This window comes from Caretta caretta, chromosome 4 (genome assembly GCF_965140235.1).
Source record: "Caretta caretta isolate rCarCar2 chromosome 4, rCarCar1.hap1, whole genome shotgun sequence".
Classification (NCBI taxonomy): domain Eukaryota; kingdom Metazoa; phylum Chordata; order Testudines; family Cheloniidae; genus Caretta; species Caretta caretta.
The window spans coordinates 99,996,873-100,016,970 of NC_134209.1; the positions used below are offsets into that span (position 1 = coordinate 99,996,873).

At 39.2% G+C, this 20,098-nt stretch overlaps 1 protein-coding gene across 11 annotated transcripts in view; it reads left to right on the top strand.

Annotated features, from left to right (window-relative positions):
• The window catches only part of CLOCK (clock circadian regulator), a 95,382-nt gene extending 75,872 nt beyond the window's left edge, over positions 1-19,510 (top strand). For all 11 annotated transcript variants that reach the window (XM_075127914.1, XM_048848266.2, XM_048848264.2 and 8 more), the window contains 11 exons: positions 194-300; positions 788-935; positions 1,179-1,254; positions 2,066-2,207; positions 2,649-2,749; positions 4,980-5,069; positions 6,514-6,672; positions 7,275-7,481; positions 8,729-8,934; positions 9,379-9,637; positions 11,155-19,510. In XM_075127914.1, coding sequence (XP_074984015.1) covers positions 194-300; positions 788-935; positions 1,179-1,254; positions 2,066-2,207; positions 2,649-2,749; positions 4,980-5,069; positions 6,514-6,672; positions 7,275-7,481; positions 8,729-8,934; positions 9,379-9,637; positions 11,155-11,334 — 1,675 coding nt within the window. In that variant the 3' untranslated portion in view covers positions 11,335-19,510. The remainder of the gene's footprint in view (positions 1-193; positions 301-787; positions 936-1,178; positions 1,255-2,065; positions 2,208-2,648; positions 2,750-4,979; positions 5,070-6,513; positions 6,673-7,274; positions 7,482-8,728; positions 8,935-9,378; positions 9,638-11,154) is intronic.
• Positions 19,511-20,098: the final 588 nt, after the last annotated feature.

Below are 20,098 nucleotides of genomic sequence, written 5' to 3' on the forward strand. Positions count from 1 at the left end.
TATAATAAAGTAGTACATAGTAGCATTCTGGCTGTAATCTTCAGAAAACTCTAACCAGCACTGACTATTCATAATCCGAGTTGGGATGTTTGTTTTATTTTGGAGAACATATTGTAAACATGAACTAGAATGAGACTGATTTTATTGTTTTTATATGTTAAAGTAAAGTAACATTAACTTCTATATTAACTAGGGCACCTCCAATAATAGGCTATTTACCATTCGAAGTTCTGGGGACATCGGGCTATGATTACTATCATGTAGATGACCTAGAAAATCTGGCAAAATGTCACGAACACTGTAAGTAAATGTCAAAACTCTGTGCTACAAAAACCATACTCAATTAAACATCTGTATGTTATGTGAAAGTCTTGTTAATTATACTGAATTGTGTGGAGAGGGCAGGATATTTACTGAAATCCTGCATCACTCAAGTGATACTTTTTGTGGCAAGACCACAGTTTTGTGCTGCAAAATGTTTATGGTTCATTTATATACAGGCGCCTGAGATGTGGTCTCATAATACAGCCATCTAATATAAAGAAATTACAAATTCATGGCTGCTGTAGCTGAAAAAATTTGTAATATAACTTACTGAAAAGCCTTCTCTTCCATTGTGGGTAGTACTTGAAATAGTAGTTCCTCTTTTTAGTCATTGTCCTAATGCCAGACAAATTCAGGTGAAGATCTTTTAGTTTAGATTTAGTGAATAATTGAATTACCACTGCGTCACAGTATTCACATAACATGTGAAAGCAAAGAAGTCTTATTCTTTTTTATCTTCTAGTAATGCAATACGGGAAAGGGAAGTCATGTTATTACAGGTTCCTGACAAAGGGGCAGCAATGGATTTGGCTACAAACACATTACTATATTACTTATCATCAGTGGAATTCCAGGCCAGAGTTTATTGTCTGTACACACACTGTAGTAAGGTAACAGTTGTTTTTTATTAATTTTAGAGAAGCTCTCTTAATTGGCAACTGTATTGCTGATGTTTTTAAAGCATTGGAAAGATTTTAACTAATAGTAATTTGCAAAGACATTGTAATGCCTCCTGAGTGTTTATACCCTTTATTCCATGAGCAAAACAGCATGTCTGAGGAGGTCACATTTTAAGACATTATTGTAAAAACCATTTGGATGAGGCATAATAAATGTGGTTTGTTCTTTTATAGTTATGCAGAAGTTCGAGCAGAAAGACGGCGAGAACTTGGTATTGAAGAGTCTCTTCCAGAGATAGCAGCAAATAAAGTGAGCTTCCTAACTTTTTTTTATTATATGGTCCCCTTGTATTGCTGTATGTTTGATTTATTTATTTTTTAATCAGAAGGTAGGAAAGTTTTTATCCTCTGATGCTACTGCTAATGTGATGCTTTTTTAACTATGAAATATTATCTCATGCCTAAGAAGATGTAGGAAAGGTGACTGCTTCACAACATGCCACCTTGGAGTTCTTCTTTATTATTTTTAGGTTTATTATATGTATTCCAGTAGCATACAGAGGTCCCAGTTAGGATTGGGGACCCATAGTGTTAAATACAAACACAAAGATTTGTACAAATAAATCAAATAAAATACAAATAAAAAAGATTTTTTTATTATATGGTCCCCTTCCATCTGAAAAAACAAGGAACAGATAAGGGAGGAAGAGGGAGGGAAATCAGCAGAAGGGGACATGCCTGCATGGCTTCTCGCTCCTCCAAGAGAGAAAGAGAGTACACAGGAGTAGGAAGTGAGTTTTGTTGCTGGAGGGGGAAGGAAGTCTGTGCAGCAACACAGGACTGGTGTAGAACTCAGAGTTGCAGGATTTGCCTGCATATCTTTGGACTCTGGGTTTTCATGGCTTTGTCTCTCCTTTCTTTACAAACCCCATAAATGGAAACTCCATCAACTTAAACTTGTAGAGTATAAAAGGACATAGTTTTGTCTGCAGTTTTATCTGTCAGAGGTTTGATTGGCCCAGATGTTTGTTTAATTTGCTCAGCTGTGTTTGCCAACTGAAATATTTAATGTCTATGTGCTGAACCATCAAATAAAATCATTTTTATTTGTACCCTTTCAGAATCAGGACTCCGGATCTGATAATCATATAAACACGGTCAGCCTCAAAGAAGCATTGGAAAGATTTGATCACAGCGGTACACCTTCTGCTTCCTCTAGGAGTTCGAGGAAATCTTCTCATACTGCAGTGTCAGATCCTTCATGTAAGTGCTAACCATTGAAAACATAATTGCCTTATTAGGGGAGACTCTATCTGTCCTTTTTTGCTGTGTTTTTATTGAAATAATGCATTTTAAAACTTTTAAAATACTTTATTAATATATCTGAATGAAACACTGAATTTAAAAATGTCCCTCTCAATGGCTTAACTAATGGTAGTGCAGCAGCCTGACGGTACCAGGTTTATCCAGAGAGTTCTACATTTAAATGTTGCCCAGTAGAGACCCATTTGAAACATCGGATATTAAAATAAAATCTTATTTCATACAATCAGACCTATACAACTGATAGAAATGTACTTCTGAAAAATGTGCTTGAAGCTTTTGCTCAGGCAAAACTCCCTTTGATATTTTCGTATATGGAGTTATAGGATCTGGCTTATTATTAACAAAATGTGTTTTCGCTTTTACATTGATCATCATTAGCAACACCAACAAAGATGACAATGGACACTAGCACTCCTCCAAGACAAAACTTACCTGGGCATGAAAAGACTGCACCAAGGAGGTCATCACTTAGTAGTCAGGTAACTCTTCAGAGGAGGGTCTCTGTAAAATCCATTTATTTCACTTGTAAATGAAAATGTTTAAATCTACAGTAAACTTTACATTTTTTTCCTTAAAGCATAGAGTTTGATCTGGAAGTGAAAATATTTTCAGTCTGGGTACTTGATTGCCAAGATTGCATGATCAAGATTACTTACACAACTGCTTATGCATGTGTTTAATTTTACACGTTAAACTAACTGTGACTACTCATATAGTTAGGGCCCTACCAAATTCATGGTCCATTTAGGTCAATTTCATGGTCATAGGATTTTTTAAATAGTCAATTTAACGGTTTCAGATGTTTACATCTGAAATTTCAGTGTTGTAACTGTGGGGGTCTGACCCAAAAGGGGGTCATGGGGAGGGGATCATGGGATTGTCACCCTTACTTCTGTGCTGCTGCTGGCAGGGGCACTGCCTTCAGAACTGGGCAGCCAGAGAGCAGCAGCTGCCGACTGGGAGCCCAGCTCTAAAGCCAGCGCTGCCGTCAGTAGCAGCGCAGATTTGAGGGTTGCAGGGTATGGAGGGGGCTGTCACTTTTGGAGGGAGCAGGGCTGGCCTTATGGGTGAGCGACTGCTGAGGGCCCTGTGGTCAGGGGGGCACTGTTCTTCCAACACACACACAGCCAGCTCAAGGCCCCTTTAGCCCCCGAGCACTGCGCCTGGAGCTGGGGAGGGGCAGGACTGGGGGCACCACTGCTGGGGTCTCCTACCATGCACCAGGCTCCAGCTGCTAGTCCTAGTGGAGCTGGGGAGGGACAGGACTTCCTGAGGCCAGATCAGACCCACCTCCAGGAGTGTGCCACCCTTACTTTGGCACTGCCTTCAGAGCTGGACTCCCAGCCAGCAGCTGTGGAGCTTCCTGAAGCCAGGGGAGGTTCCTGGAGGTGGGTCTGACCCAGCCCTGTGGGTGGCCCCTGCAGGGGAAGAGGAAGTCCCAGCACAGCCAGGACTACCATCTGGAGCCCAGCGCACAGTAGGAGCCCCCCTTCCCTACAGTAGCCAGATTTCATTGGGGAAATCAGATTTCATGGTTCATGATGCATTTTTCATGGCTGTGAATTTGTTAGGACCCTACATATAGTTAAGCATGTGTGTCATTGGGTGACCGTCTCCCATGACCCCTGCCTCAGGCAACCCTGAAATTGGACCCCTGCCGCAGTATCCCCTTTCAGGGGGCTTCTGGAGTAACTCTCAAACACTTTTGTCTATTCATATGCCTCCTCAGGGTCTGGTTTATTAAATTAATAAACATTCAAAATAAAGTTCTCAGGTCCTTCCTTAAGTTCATTGGTTTACCCCATTATCAGGTCACTTCCAGACCTTTCCTGCCTGTAGTCTCGCTCCCCAAGTTCCAGGTTTTTCTGAGGGAGCCTACTTGTTCCCAGCAGCCTCTGTTGTGCATTCTAGTCTCCCTGAGAATTCTCGCTCTGCAGCTTCCTGCTGCATTTTTATAGGTGAATGAGCTGGTCCTTGCTCAGGTGTGCTTCCTTATTAACTAGGGTTGACTGTCTCCAGACCTCTAGCCCTTAAAGGGCAAAGTCACCCTGTTACAACATGCATAAATCTATGCTTTCTTTCTCATACAATTTTTCATAAACTAGGTATAACCCATCCAATAACAAAGTTATGGAATAGTTTCATATAGTTCCTGAAATCCTGATAATATTAGAAAATCCCATACATGCCCTCTGCTATGAGCTGTTCATTGACTGTGATTTGAGGCAGGTTTATTGTTGGTTTGAGATGATTTAGAAGGGGAATAAAAGGATGCTGTTAACTTAAAAATGTTTGAAAACAAGTATCTTTACTTACTAACACCACCTTTCAATTATTACAGGTTTAAAATTCCCTTTTCCCTTTCACTATATGTATTCTTTATTTATTTCTGACATATATCATAACTTGAACAAAGATACCCCATGTAATCACTTGTACCCGGATGTTCACAATGCTGCAATATTTTGGTTTCAAACATCGCAGGGAACATTTACTTGCTTAAAGACTATTATCCCCTTGAAATATTAAAAATAAATGTAGATACATTTCTGTTGGCCTTGTGTTATATAAAAGTGTGTTTTAACAATGTACTGTTGTGCCATCTTGGAATTGACAGTTTCTCTTAAAACAGTTTCTCTTAAATAATTTAGTTATATCTATTATGAGACGAGTTCTGTTGGATAATTATGGTATGCTTTTAAATCTTAGTCCTTAAATGCCCAGTCTGTTGGACAACCATTAGCACAGCCAATGATGTCTCAACCTGCAACTTTACAGATCCAGCCAGGCATGTCCCAGGTATGGATTAGTTTTGTATATTTATTGACAGGTTCTTTCAGCAAATAACCCCATTTAGGAATAGGGCATTAAGGACTTTCTCATTAACTGAACTGTGTGATAGAAGTTTATTTTATGCAGTCATCTTTACTTGCATTCTGTCTTATGCCTAATTAAGGTAAACTTCTCCCAAAATGAATGTAACAATTGATTTTTAGCCAATTTTGCTGGATGCAAATAATTGTTGTTGCAGTTTATTTAGTATAAACTTAAGTACCTGATTTGCTAATGACACAAATCTTACACAAATTGTCACTGTTAACAGTTAAAATCTGTTTTAAAAATCCAGCCCTAAGTATAAAATCAGATTAATATTGAATTCGTGCTCTGGTGGGAAGGAGGGGAGATGCACAATGTTCTGGCATGGCAGTGGGGATCTGTAATAGCCTACGTGGCTTTTGTCCTGGTTATCTTAGAGACTGTATCCTCCATGCCCTGTCCGGAACAGCTGAAGTCAGCTGATGCTGACAGTCCCTAGAGATATACAGCTGAGTTTTTATGTCTTCAGGTTACATTGTAAACCCATCTAATTGCTCAGGCTTTTTGCTGAGAGGTTGACCTGTGTGCAGGGCAGTTGCGTGTTGGTGTGTGTCTTTTGTTTGTTTGGGTTATTTTGTTCAGGAGTTCTCTGACACATACATTTAATGTTTAATCTCAGAACTTTTCATAACTAAGTAATTGTGCCTAGAGTAGTGCTCCCCAAACTATTGGATATGTCCCTTCCTGGGGGGGGTAGAGAAACTTTTTTTTTGGAGGGGGGGGCGTGGTGGGGCCCTGCATGGGTGCTGGAGATGGAGCACCACCCAGCCCTACTCTGCCCCCAGACCAGCTTCGATCCCAGCCACAGCTCCACTCTGCCCCCAGACCAGTTCCAGCCCCAGCTACAGCTCCGCTCCTCCCCCTGCTTCACCCCCAACCCAACTCCGGCACCAGCTGCAACTCCACTCTGCCTCCTGCCCTGCCCATAGCCCAGCTTCAACCTCAGCCACAGCTCCACTCCGCCCACAGCTCTAGCCCCAGATGCAGTTCCACTCCGTCCTATGCTCTTCCCCCAGCTCAGCTCTGCCTTCATTCCATTTCCGCCCCTGTGCCAGCTCCCCTCAAGCCCCAGCTCCTCCCCTATCGCCAGTTCTGCCCCCAGCTCCGCCTTCAGGCCAGCCTCTCTGCTGAGCCAACTGTGGAGTAATGGAGGGGGGGCACAGACAGATTCCATTACTGATAAGGGGGATCACAAGAGGAAAAGTTTGGGCACCACTGGCCTAGAGATTGTGGTAGACAACAAGTGTAGCATGTTCCTAGATAGGGCTTGGTTCCCATTGCTACTATGAAGGGATGATTTACCTTTTTTAGGTCAAGTTTGTCTGTTTCTGATTCAAACTCTTTTAACCTATACATGGCTCTGCAGCCTATGTTTCAGTTTTCAGCCCAATTGGGAGCCATGCAGCACCTAAAGGACCAGCTGGAGCAAAGAACACGAATGATAGAGGCAAATATTCATCGGCAGCAAGAAGAGTTGCGTAAGATTCAAGAACAGCTTCAAATGGTCCATGGTCAAGGGCTTCAGGTGAGTTACAGTTGGATTAACACTGACTTTTTAGTAAGGACTTAAATGAGTTTCTACATGCTGAACTCCACCAATCTAGTCAAAATGGATAATACTGGGAAAGCCCTGCCTTATAGATTGTTGCTACAGACTGTCAATTTCCAGGGAAGAAATTATGTATAGTATTCGGATCTGTCAGTTATAAAATTATTTTCCCATCATTGCCTTCATTTCACTAAACTGCTGGAGATATTGGAAAGAGAAATGCAGTTTCTAATTAATGTTGTCTTTTTCAAAATTTTGTACAAGCTGTCTTTGTACTTCTTTAAATGCAAATCTTAAACTAAATATGTAGGGATCTAATCCTCTTCACACCAGAGTTACACTACTGTATCTCTGTTAAATATTGAATTACATTAATCCAGAACGAAACTGGTATAAGAGATTTTAATCGTGCGTTATCCATTGCTTATAGTACACTCATAAAGCCTCTGGCACCTACAGTTAAACAGTATTTCTGTCTTCAATTGTTTTTCAAAGGTATTGTATTAAGAATTTTCAGTAATACTTTAAACCATCAATAGTTTGTTTTAAAAAAAACTAATTTGTGGATTTTCTTAAAGATGTTTTTGCAGCAATCAACTCCTGGATTAAATTTTGGTTCTGTGCAGCTTACTTCTGGAAATTCTTCTAACATTCAGCAGCTTACACCAATAAACATGCAAGGTCAAGTTGTTCAGGCTAATCAAATTCAAGGCGGAATGAACACTGGGCATATTAGTACTCAGCACATGATACAGCAACAGCCTTTGCAGAGTACAGCAACACAGGTAAAGTTTGTCATAAGTACCTATGCTAGGTAGTATAATCACATGGAACCAAAATTGAAACCCATTATGGGCCTGCCTGATCCTGCTGTGATTCAATATAGAGAATTTTCATTGAAGTCAGTGGACATTTTGAATGTGCAAGAAACACAGGTTCATACCCTAAATGTTTCGGGTTGAAATATATTTTGTTTTCTCTTTCAGGAAAAGGCTTAGATTTTATAGTCTTCTCTTGATAGAAGAATTTTCAGGTATAAATGATGAGCAGTGAATAACAAGTAGTTCTTTTGGAAGGACCCATCCTCAAAAGCAGGCTTTAGCTAATCATTCTTCCTTTTCATGTGGCCTTTTCATTCAGCAGAGGAACATGTTTAAAAGTAGTAAAATGTGACTGTAAAGCCATAGAATTGGGTAGGGGACAATAAGGGCAGGTGTAATACCTGAAAATACTTTAAATTCAATTTTTTTTAACTCAGATTGAAAGTTAATGGTGTCCCTTTAAAATAATAGTATTTGATCAGTTAAAATGTGAATATATCTTTGGAACATTTGGCTTTGAATGAATAAAGAAATGTAACATTTTAGTCAAGAATCCTGTTTCTGGAGCCCTAAGGATTTCCACCCCCTACCTACTCACATTAACACATCCCTAGTTTTTTTATTCCTACCACCCTTGAAAGCCTTTTGTCATGGTGATCTATGTTGCCTTCAGTCCCAATAAAGTGCCTTCATAGAGCTCACTAAAGCTGATTGGACTAGTGCAAAGTGACGTGCTCTCTGTCTTCCCCTCAACCCAACGCTTCCAGGGACTGAGCATGCTTACACCTGCAGTTCTGCCTGGCCCATCATTCCACCTTTTTGTGCAGTTCTCCTAATGTTATAAGAGTTTTGGAAGAGGAGCATGGGGCTGGGACTGAGAAACTCCTGGATCCTAATCCTGGCACTAACACTCACTACATGGCCTGGGACAAATCATTTAACCTTTGTTTGCTCATCTGTAAAAGCTGGAATAATATATATTTACGTCACTCACAAAGATGATGTAGGAATGGATTAATTATTTTGTATTTTGTACAGTGTTTTGAGAGTATAAAGCATATATAAGAACATTTAGTATTAGCAATAATTAACTGTTAGTGTACAGCATTTTTATTTATGCCTGCAAAGCAAGCTGTGCCTTCTGTGTTTGAAAGGGGTATTTGTTTTTACAGCGGTATTCAATTAATTTATGACATGTTTTTCTTTCTTAGCATGCTCAACAAAATATACTTAGTGGGCACAATCAACAGGCTTCTCTTACCAATCAGTCACAGAATACACTTTCAGCCCCCTTATATAACACTATGGTGATTTCCCAGCCAACGACAGGAAATGTGGTCCAGATTCCATCTAGTTTACCACAAAACAATAACCAGAGTGGTGCAGTAACTACTTTCACCCAGGACAGACAGATCAGGTAAATATAAAGGAGCAATGTTCATTCAGATGATTTTGCTAGAGCTCTCTGTGCTTTAGTGGTCACCAGATCTTACGGAAAAGGAGACAAAAGTTAAACCAACAGTTTCATGCAGTTTTACTTAGTGTAGGCATGTGCATGTGCTGTAGTCTGAGGACCAAACTTGCAAAGAGATACTCCTGTAATTCCATTAAAACTCGTGGTGTTGAGGCACCGGTGGAGGGGTGGGCCTTTGAAGGCAACGTGTAGCCCATTGCGTTTGAATTTGTTTGTTAGTTTGTAGTAAGCAAAGGAAAAATGGGTTTGTCTTGAATGACCCTGTTCGTGATAACTGGCACTTACCTCATCAGATTAATACAGGAAAGTTCATCCAGTGTACCTGAAGCAGATTTTTTTCCCCAAACGAAGCTGATGAGACCACCTGGTGTCTTTTCCCTTTCACAGATTTTCTCAAGGTCAGCAGCTTGTCACAAAATTAGTCACTGCCCCTGTAGCATGTGGAGCGGTAATGGTACCAAGCACTATGTTTATGGGACAGGTGGTGACTGCCTACCCCACTTTTGCTGCACAACAGCAGCAGCCACAGACATTGTCAATAATGCAGCAGCAACAGAGTCAGCAAGAGCAGCAGCAGCAGCAGCTCAGTACAGTTCAGCAGTCGGCTCAAGCGCAGCTGACGCAGCACCCGCAGCAGTTCTTACAGGTAACGCAGCAATGTCTAGAGCTGTCAGCTTGCACAGACTTTCACAGGTTCAGCATAGACTGCAAGTTTGGTAACTGAGAATGTTATTTAAATAAGCACCCTTGTTACTCTCCGACAAACGATGTGCACTGGAGGAGATGCTTTCATAGACCTTATTTAAAGTCTCTTGCGATGTTTCTTGTCAAGTTCACACATAAGAACTGCACTTAAAAACCTGTTTCCCAGCCTGTGGGCATTAGAGTACACTAGGAGCGGGACATGGAGAAAAGGAGAGAAACAATGGGGACAGGAAAAATTGTCACACGGGTCCACCTCATCTCACCATAAACATACTTGTGTGATTCTAAGTAAAGGGGCAGGCATCTCTTTGTAAATCTCTCACTTTCCCTCCAGTTGCCATGGTGGCCCACAATGCAACAAGGTGTGAGCTGGCTCAGGAGTGTCTTTTCTCTGCTTCTGTGTAGCTGCAGGAGCTGTGAGCTGCTTCTGTGAGCTGGCTCAGGAGTGTCTTTTCTCTGCTTCTGTGTAGCTGCAGGAGCTGTGAGCTATGTAGCTGCAGGAGCTGTGAGCTGCTTCTGTGAGCTGGCTCAGGAGTCTCTTTTCTCTGCTTCTGTGTAGCTGCAGGAGCACATGCTGTCTGGGCCTCAGGGAGATACCAGTGGATGCCTGGGCAGCAATAGCCTTCTCATGAGTAAGGAGAGAAGAAGCCACCATGGGGGAGAGAAGAGATTGGATCAGAAAGAAAAGGAGGGACGGAGGAACAGATTGAGAATAACAAAAGAGCAAAAAAGAAAATACATACTAAAAATAAGAGAAATCAAAAAAGAGTGAAGAGGAAGAAAGAGGAGGTAGAATGGACTAGTAAAAGGAGAGGCAGCAGTGACCTTGCAGAACTAGCGTACTGGAATACGTCTCACAGGAAGGCCTCGGGAAGGGGGGAAAGGAGACATGCCAGTTGCCAGTCCATTAGAGGGGCAATCTGCTACAACAAAAACTTTGGGAACCACTGAACTAGATACACAATCAACCTATTTGGACCTGAAATTTTGCCTCCTTTTAAAGGATTGTAATCCCTTACAGCATCCCTAAATAATTTGTGTATATGTGTATGGGCATTCTCTGAAAATAATGTTAAAATTGCAAGTTAGATTCTTGAAATGTCAAAGTGAAAGTTGGCGGGTCAGCCTTAACTATACTCAGATTATTAGGGGTATGTGCTCTTATAAAGCCTTTAATTACAATTGCTGTGTATCTCTGCCTCCATAACTATTACCATAGTTCTCCTAGCATTGACATCACATACCGAGATCCAATAAATTGCTTTACAGTTAGATGCTGAAAAATATTAATACTCTGTAGTTAGCGATTTTATTCTGAATGAATCTTCACTTTGTGCAATTATAAGTGAAAGTAGTCGTGGTCCTATTGATGTTTAACCTCGTGAGAGTTTTAAAGTGTAACCAGACCTGCATTTTCATAGTGTGGGCAATAATCCTCTTTTATTTATTTCTTTTTAGACATCCAGGCTACTTCATGGAAATCAATCAACTCAGCTTATTCTCTCTGCTGCTTTCCCACTACAACAAAGCACTTTTACTCAATCACACCACCAGCAGCATCAATCTCAGCAGCAGCAGCAACTCTCACGACATAGAACTGACAACATGATTGATCCTTCCAAAGTTCAGCCACAGTAGCATGGGGATTCACTTCTTCTAGAAGCAAACAGCAGGGAGGGGCTGCTCCATAAACATTTGCACTGATGATGGTAGAGGTAGAAGTCCAAAGGCTTTATAAAGTACAGTATTGAGGTCTACTTCTAACTTCTGGGAATCTGTTTGCAGAAGAAACTACTACAAAACGTTGTGGAGGTACCTTAGGTACAAAGAGCAAAAAGATAACAGGGACATGGCCAACTTTGACAGTCTTTTAGTTGTCCCAATTTCTGTGTTCTAAAGGATGTGCTGCCACGTAATAACTTGTCCAGATCAAGTCTCAAACCCTCAGTGAACTGAAAAGGGCACTAAAAATGTTGGTATCTTTAGCAGTCCTGTAAGTTTGTCAAATGTGACCATGGACATGCAGTTGCTCACAATAATGCTACAGATACAGTCCAAAAGACATTTAAATTTTTTTTCTCAGATGATTATGGGACAAGTAAATATTTTCAAAATGTTGTGTGGAATCAGATTCTGTATTATACAGATGTTGTAAAACAATGTGTATATGTCTGGATAAAAGGAGAGAGAGCAAAAATATTTTATATGATGCATGAAAATGTAATCTTGTTATTTGTAGGGTTGAATGTTTCCCTAAATTCTCACACCATGCTCTGACTAATATTTTCCTCTGTTCTACCCTTTTGTTTACAACATGATGCATCATAATTTTCACCCTTAATGTGGGCACAAGTCTCTTGTTTGTGCTTTGTCTGTGATGTCACAGTTTGTTCAGTGAGGTATAGTGTGCTGGTTAGTGGATTTTTTGGGGGTTAAATTATTGATGAAACTGTTTGAACTGATGGTCACGCATCACGGTTCAAGACATTCAGATTTCAGAAGTATTATCCATCATTTCACAATTATTCATTGTTTTTTGATTGAAAAATAGGAATTTGCACTGCTTTATTGTGGATGGTTTGGAATTTTACTCCCCAAAGCTATCTTTTGATATAGATCATAGTTGGAAATATTTATGTAAAGGGTTTTAAAAAAACTACATGAAAGTAATTTTTAAAAATGTGTCAGTTATAGGAGTAATTTGCACAACAATATATTTACACTTAATAACATTTTAGGCACTTTTTAACCACCTTCTCTGTGGTGAGAATTGTAACTTGTTAAAATATGTTGGAATCTTTTTATTCTCCTTTAAAAATTAGATCTTTCTTCAGTCAAAACTGATTCAGGGTCATTTTAAAACAAAAAAACAAGAAACCCACAGTGCCTTGATTTTAATTCAGGTGATAACGTTGAACATCTTGAATTATGTTGTCTTGAATCTGTTACGATTTTACAATTTTGAAGTCTTAGTATAATCTCAACAAAACGTGTTTCTACTTCAGAGCTATATCTTGTTTGTGTTCATATATACAAGTATTTTAACAATCGTCTGAGTTGAGATCATGAGCATTTTTTAAAGGAGGGCCTCTCCCCTCAGACACTAAAATGGAAACAGATATCTAATGATTTACCTGTAAAGTGTTCAGCGAGTAAGGAGTAGCACTATTTAGAGGCTCCAAAACAGAGGTTAGTCATTTTTGGGGGGGGGGGGGAATTAATCTGACACTTTTCAATCAGATCAGATCCAATTTTACTTTATTGATTGGAATTTAATGGAAAAATAAAGAGGTGAGTAGGACTGCATGTTTAACACACTGAGTGTTGACTTAAAAGGGATACCACTAAACTAAGACTTCAGAAGGCAACCTCACTTTATAAAGATAATAAAAAGTTCCAACAGAAATGACTTCCTATTTTTAAATGTTCAGTAGATTTCTATGGTACTACTTCATACAAATCACATCTGCAAAGCAAAATGAGCTAATACTAAGATAGACTTGGTAGTTAAAAGAGAAAATTAATTTAAATTAACACTGAGGAGGGAAAGTTTTTAGTCAAGAAGCTGAATTAAGTCAGAGTATTAGGGAGGAGCTGTATGAATGTAACCAAATTGTGGTGGAATATTAAATATTAGAAACAGTTTGATTGTATTATTGGGTGACCAGAGCTGACTGAAAGGTAGTGCTAAGTTAGTGAACACTAGATGCAGTTACCTTTTGAAGCTTGTTCTTAAAATTAGCCTTGGCCTTTCCACTGTCGTCATCTCATCAGATAAGCCCCTCACCCCCAAACAATAAAGCAACAGGTCAACAGTGGATCCTGGGAGAATCACAGTGGAAAAGGGAAGAGGGCGTAAGAAGTAAAGAACCAAAGAGAACTGGATTGGTTTCTGCTCCAGGAAGCCTCTTGCAACAAGGAGTAGGAATAGATACAAATATTAAACATATCCAGGAAACTTTCTCTCTCTATGCTCTTTAAAGGGATTTCAGTCATTCCCTGAACCAGTATAAGTGTTAGAAACATGTATTTTTTTAAGTTTTAGAAAAGCAAAACTGCATTGACTTTTATTTATTTTTTTCAAATTGCCTTGCTAATCCTGCCATAGCATTCCGCCTGTATCCAAAATTTAAGCTGCATTGACCAGAGGTCCATTCCATAAAGACTTTAGTGGGAGATAGACTTGTTAGATAAGGGTTTTAACGTAATTACAATAATAAAATAGCACTAAAGAAGGAAATTGGGAGAGCTTTAATATTACTCTTAGAAATGTAGTGTGGTGGTAAAACCAACCGATAAGATGTAGTATTTGCAGCTACAGAAAATGCAGAGCATAACCAGCAGACAGCTGAGAGAGTTTTATATATAAGCTTCATTCAAATCCCCTCTCTCAACCAAAAAAATACTGTGGTGTGCTGTTTGTAGGTCAGACAATAAAAAGGCAGCCTAACTTAGGTGTGAGAAGTTTTATATTAACATAGCTCTTGGCAGAGGACTAAGAGGAAAAATTCTGTGCTTTGATCAAGAAGCCTTCCATAAGCTCAGAGGGGAAAGTCATCCAAAAATGAAGCTACTCTTTACCTGCTAGCTGATAAAGAGAAGAGGGGGAATTCTAAGAGACTGAAAAATTATTACATACATTTGAAAAGCTTCTGCCACAATTCAGGCAAATGTTTAAAAAAAAAAACCAGAAAAAGCACACAGTATTTCACTGACTTTAATTGGCATGGATGTTCTGCTTCTCTTTCACTGACTATTAAAGGATTTGTGTTCAAACGAGGCACTCACTTCTGGTCCTATTAAAGTCAATTGCAAAACTCCATTGACTTCAGTGGGAAGAAAATTGGGCCCCAGTCTTTCTCTCTTCTAATCAGCCTGCTGCTTCTGCCCAGCTTACTCACAGGTGTGGCAAACCTGTTGTTTGTGACATCCCAAGAGATATCATAGCATTCGCTGCTGTGATGTGTAATGTTACAGAATGACTCTGACAGGAGTGAGGAAGTTGGCTAAGAAGGAGAAAATGTTGTATTATGGATAAATGCCTTGGTGACGTACAGTTAAGTAAAGTATCATGCTGTATTTTCTTAATAGAGTTTTGATGAGAAAATTAGTAAGTTTGCCTGGGTTGAGTGAGAACTCAAAGAAAAGCCTCAGAATTTCAGAGGGAAAAGAAATATAGCTATTTTTATATTATATTTAATATATGTTATATTTGTATATAAATATGAAAAGATTATAGTAAGAACTCTCCATATGCCTTCCATTTTATCTAGACGTTTACCTCCTGGTGCGATGGCTCCAGGGTATCACCATCTTTGTAGGCATTATGCCTGCTGCCAACCAACATCTAAGTTAATATTCCAATATCTTTACAACAGATAGGCCCCACTTCAGCAGTATGCCTAACTTGAAGCATGTAAGTTAGTCCAATTTAAGTGAATGCTGATGTACTGTGCTCAGTAGGGTCCTTAGTTCTCCTCAGTGCCCATGCTGGCAATTTTTCATGGGAAAAGGAGAAACCCTCGCAAGACTCAAGTAGTGCAGTTTAAAAAAGGGGTTTGGAATAATGATAAGCACTTTACTGAAAAAAAAAAACATTTTGAAAACAGTTAATTATTTTAGGCAATGGAACGGTTCAAAAGTGGTCCAAAGGAATCAAAATATAGAAAACTGTCAAAAAGAGGCATTTCTGGAAAGTGTTTCTAAATGTGGTGATCCTTTGAGGCTCTAAGTGTGAGATTAAAAAGGCATCTAAAATTGGTTGATTTTGTTTTAATATGGCTTTGGGAAAGGCTAAATCTACATAAATACTATCTTCTTTTAAAGTTGCACAATTGCCTGTGAGAAAGAAATGATCAGGAGGCATATTAGCCTGTTCAGTAATTCTAAATGGCCCTTGGGATTATAATTTGCATTAAAATATGTGTAGAGGGTTTACAGATGTGGCCTTTAGTAGACTGTTGCAGTCCCCAATTCTAGAATAACTAGCATTCTTAGCGATAAAACCAGATGTAGTTATGAGTGCGTTTTAAATGACATGGCATCATGCAGTGTCAGCGCATGCATGTTAGATTCGTAAGTACAGTATCTCCTTTTGAAATCATTCTTGAAACAAGATACACATTGAGAAGGGCTGGGGAAATTATTATTTTTGGCTAAAAGGGAGAAAAAGACTAACATAGTGCTGAATCTTTTTTTTACTCATCCCCAGTGGAAAAAGTTAAAGACTATTTGATACTAATTGGAATAAAGAATTTTGTATTCAGTATATTTGAAGTTGAATGTTGAATGGCTCATAGTAAATGAGATAAACTTTGAGAGAGATATTTAAATTAAATCTAGTTGTCCATTAGACCTTTTTTTAATATCCTGATTTTAACACTACATTCCTTGTTTTTTTTCTTTAATAAACAAGTAATTTACAGGCTTTGTTTGCTTCATGCTTTGTCATCTGCATGGGTTTTGCCAGCATGGTATGCTAAATTGTACCTATAAATAAAAAGGAAAAACAAAACACTGTGTATGAACCAAATACTGTATTGCCTGATATGGAGATCCCAGCCAAGACTGAGAGGTGCTGCACTAATAGACAATCAAAATGGGTGACTATTTATGAAAGACTTTTGGGAATGATCTTAAAGTAGTAACTGCTTTGAAAGCAGCTGAGTTTTTTAAATGAGGTAAAACTATTTATTTTAAAATATATCAAGTGGACTGAATTTTGAGTTTTTAAGCAGTGTTGATTTCACAGTGTCTTGGGTTTTGGTTTGGTTTTGTACTTTCTAACTGGCATTAGATTTGTATATGTAGAAAACTAGTGCCGCTCATATTGACGTCAGGAAATGTAGATACAGTTCCCTGGTGTTCATGTGACCATTACTAACTGTCAATTTTTTAATTGAATAAATGTAACTCATTTGAAATTCTACTTCTTGTAGCTTCTAAGGTTCTGGTAACTTTTCTAATTTCACTTTCATATCCTACAGGGTTCCATAGTTAAAGATCTCTTAACATTCGAACAAGTATACCAAAGTCACTTCCTTTCTAATCTCTTCTTCCATACCCCGACAAAGAACAGTGATATGGCAAATGGGGGCGGGGCTATATTTAAAATGTATATTGCACTTTTTCTTGACTACTTTCTGTATCACTTCATAAAATGATGGCCTGTCCTGAAGGTTACAGAGATGTCCTTGTTTCTTGCATCTTATGTTGTTTTCAGCCGTTGTGTAAGGGATATAAAACAGATGGCAGTCTCTGTTTTAGTTAAAATAATCTAATGCTTTCAAAGTGTAGTATTACCTGTTCAGATTATGCCCTTGGATATATCTGTATATTCTTCATGATGTGTGCCAGAAGGCAGAATTTGACCTAATTTATGTGTCTTCGTTACTATCTTGAAACTGATCAAGGCAGTCTTGTTTGAACATGTACTCTTTGCAACTAAAATGTTTTAATAATGAAGTGTAAAGATTTCATGCCTTCCTTACATCTGCATGGGGACATAAATAGGAGTTCTGTATGCAGATCTGGGGCAGCGTATAACCCAATGTGGTGATTTAACTAAATAGACTGGGCCAGATCCTGCTCTCATACTGAAATAACTCTACTGACTTCTGGTTGGCATTGGTGGGGTTACACTGGAATGTGAAATTGGATCTAAAAGTGTACCCTGTAACTGAAGATGATGGGAATGTGGAAAATGTGCTAAAAGGTTTGTTTTTGTTTTTAATTTCTGGGCAAACTATGACATCACTTCATTGTCAGAACATTGATATTTTCATGTTGGGAGTGAGATTGTACTGGTGCAATCCCATTGCTGGCAATGAGTGTACTGAAACTATTTGTGCAAAGTTAATGTAGAATTAGCCATACAAATTCTTTAGCTGCAAAAACAAATCTGCACCAGATGGTGGTCTCTTCTTATAAAAAGACAATCAATTTTCTTAAAACAGAACTTCGGAAATATCAATGTATTTCCCATATTCTTAACAACCAGAAGAGCTATAATTCAAACTGCTGATACAACTGAAGCAGTGTTGTTCAATTACATTTCACTGTTGTGCAAGTTTGGGAACCAGCACCTTACTTAGACAAGGCCATAACTGTTGAATATTTGTAAAGATTAAAAATTGAAAGGCTAGTTAACTCAGCACTTTTTTTCTGCCTCAGAGCTAGTGGAAAATAGAAGTGTTTAATTTTTGTAAATTTCCTATTGTTGACATGTAGTTGAAACAACATGAATGAATAATTTTTCACTCTTACCAGTGTGCCGTACAGAGCTATGGATGCACTGTCCGTTCCATTACTGTCACTACTGCTTGGCTCTTGAAATGAATTGGATCAGTGTTGTTAATTTGGGGGGAAATCATCATCCTAGTCAACTAGAGGAAACTAAAAAAAATTATGGTATATGCTAAGTACAGATAGGTGACACAGGAGTGAATGAAAAGCTGTTTTTCCTTCCTCAAGAACGCTGCTGGTGTTGCAAATGCTGTCTACACTAGCAAACTTCATAGCTCTATTTCACCACTGATGGAACTATTCTGGTATTAGGGTATGTCTACACTTACCATGGATCGATACTGTGGCGATCAAGCCACCGGAAGTCGATTTAGCAGGTCTAATGAAGTCCTGCTAAATCGACCACAGATTGTTCTCCCGTCAACTCCGGGAGAACGAGAAGCCTAAGCTAAGTCGATGGGAGAGTTTCTCCCGTCGACCCAGTGCAGTGTAGACACCACAATAAGTTGACCTAAGCTACGTCGACTCCAGCTACGTTATTTACGTTGCTGGAGTTGTATAATTTAGGGCGACTTAACCCCCTAGTGTAGACCTGCCTCTCGTGAAGACAAAGCCAAATAGTGACTTTAGCTTGTGAGACTTGGGGGCCAAAGATGCCAAGAGTGTGAATGACAGCACTGAACAGATTTAATTTCATTATTTAATCCTCCAGAACATGAACAGAGATTTTGGTTAGGATGAGATCCTATATTAACCTGTGTAGGGTGAATGGGCCTTTTGTGACTTGGGCCAATCTTGCACCTTTACTCATGTGAAGTTGGTGGGGCAACTTGTGAATAAGGTCTGCAGGATGGGACTATACAGGAGGGGCTTCAGCTGGATTGATTATGGACGTGAGTAAGGGATCCAGAATCCAGGCCTCAAACTGCTGCAAAATCTAGCATGAGCTGTATTTAGGAATAGACTCCGAGGTTGATACAGGCTGGTTTTCAGGTATAATTGGAAGGCAGTTCAGTTTGTACAATACGTCGTTCTAACCTGTGCAGTCAGTCACTGACTCTCACGACCACAAAATTTACATCTAAATGCCATTAAGTAGTCCTGCTTCAGAACTGTAAGCTCATTACTAGGCTTTTTCTGGAATGGATCCAACACATTCACATTATTCTCCTGATACTGTGTTTTTATTAGTGTTGAAGATTGTACTTTGTTTTTGCCCAGTTTCTATTGAAAACTTTGTACTAGCAACATATCAAACCTGAGGTTTAAAAGTCTGGTGGTAGCTTAATCTCCCTGTAGTGCTCTTTAACATATAGAGAAATTAAATGAGACAAAGTATTTTGTTTTACCAAGTTATCTTTAATTATACTGATCTTGGTGCAGCTTTAAAAAGATAAGCAAGCTTGTACTAATACTGTGTTCTTTTTCCCCTTTGAAATACTATAACTGATGTCTCCCGGATTACATTTCATCACAACAGAGCCAAGCAGCAGCTACCCCTGTGGCTGCCTTTTTTTGCTTCCATTATTAAAGGTTGGAAATAAAACCTACCTCGTGTTTTTCCATGTGACTTACATTTCAGCTTGGTTTTTGCCTGCACTGAAGCCTGAATACGTTGTTCACCACCGCACTGTAGTTTTATGGGCAAATTGGCTAGTAAGTGAGCTGCTTAGTCACTGATGCAGCTTCACATTTGTTTACATTCACTTGGCCGTAATATTACATCTACGTCTGTTTCCTTCCCGTGAGCCAAGGAGGAGATCCTATTAACCTTGTTACTTAGAAACCTGTCATTGATTATGTTCTTAAAGTAGCGTTTATCTGCAAGACCCATGGGCCTTCTCCAGATAACTGCTTATAATAGTCCTTCAATGAGGGTAGAGGACTTTAGGATTCTGTATTCATATATTGCAAGCATTTGCCTGAAGCCAGGAAAAAATATGGCAAGCAGTGGGCCAAGGCTAGAACAAATAAATAAAAATGTCACTTGCTCTTTCCTAAACTGTTTCAGATGTCAGTTGCCAAAGCCAGAGCATAGCTTAATGGATATTACAGCCCCTCATGGGGACCATCAGTGTTACCCAGGCTTTCTTCGACAGAAGAGCCCATTTAATGTCACTGGAAAAGCTCAATGCAACCTTTAACCAGTAGTAGGGCT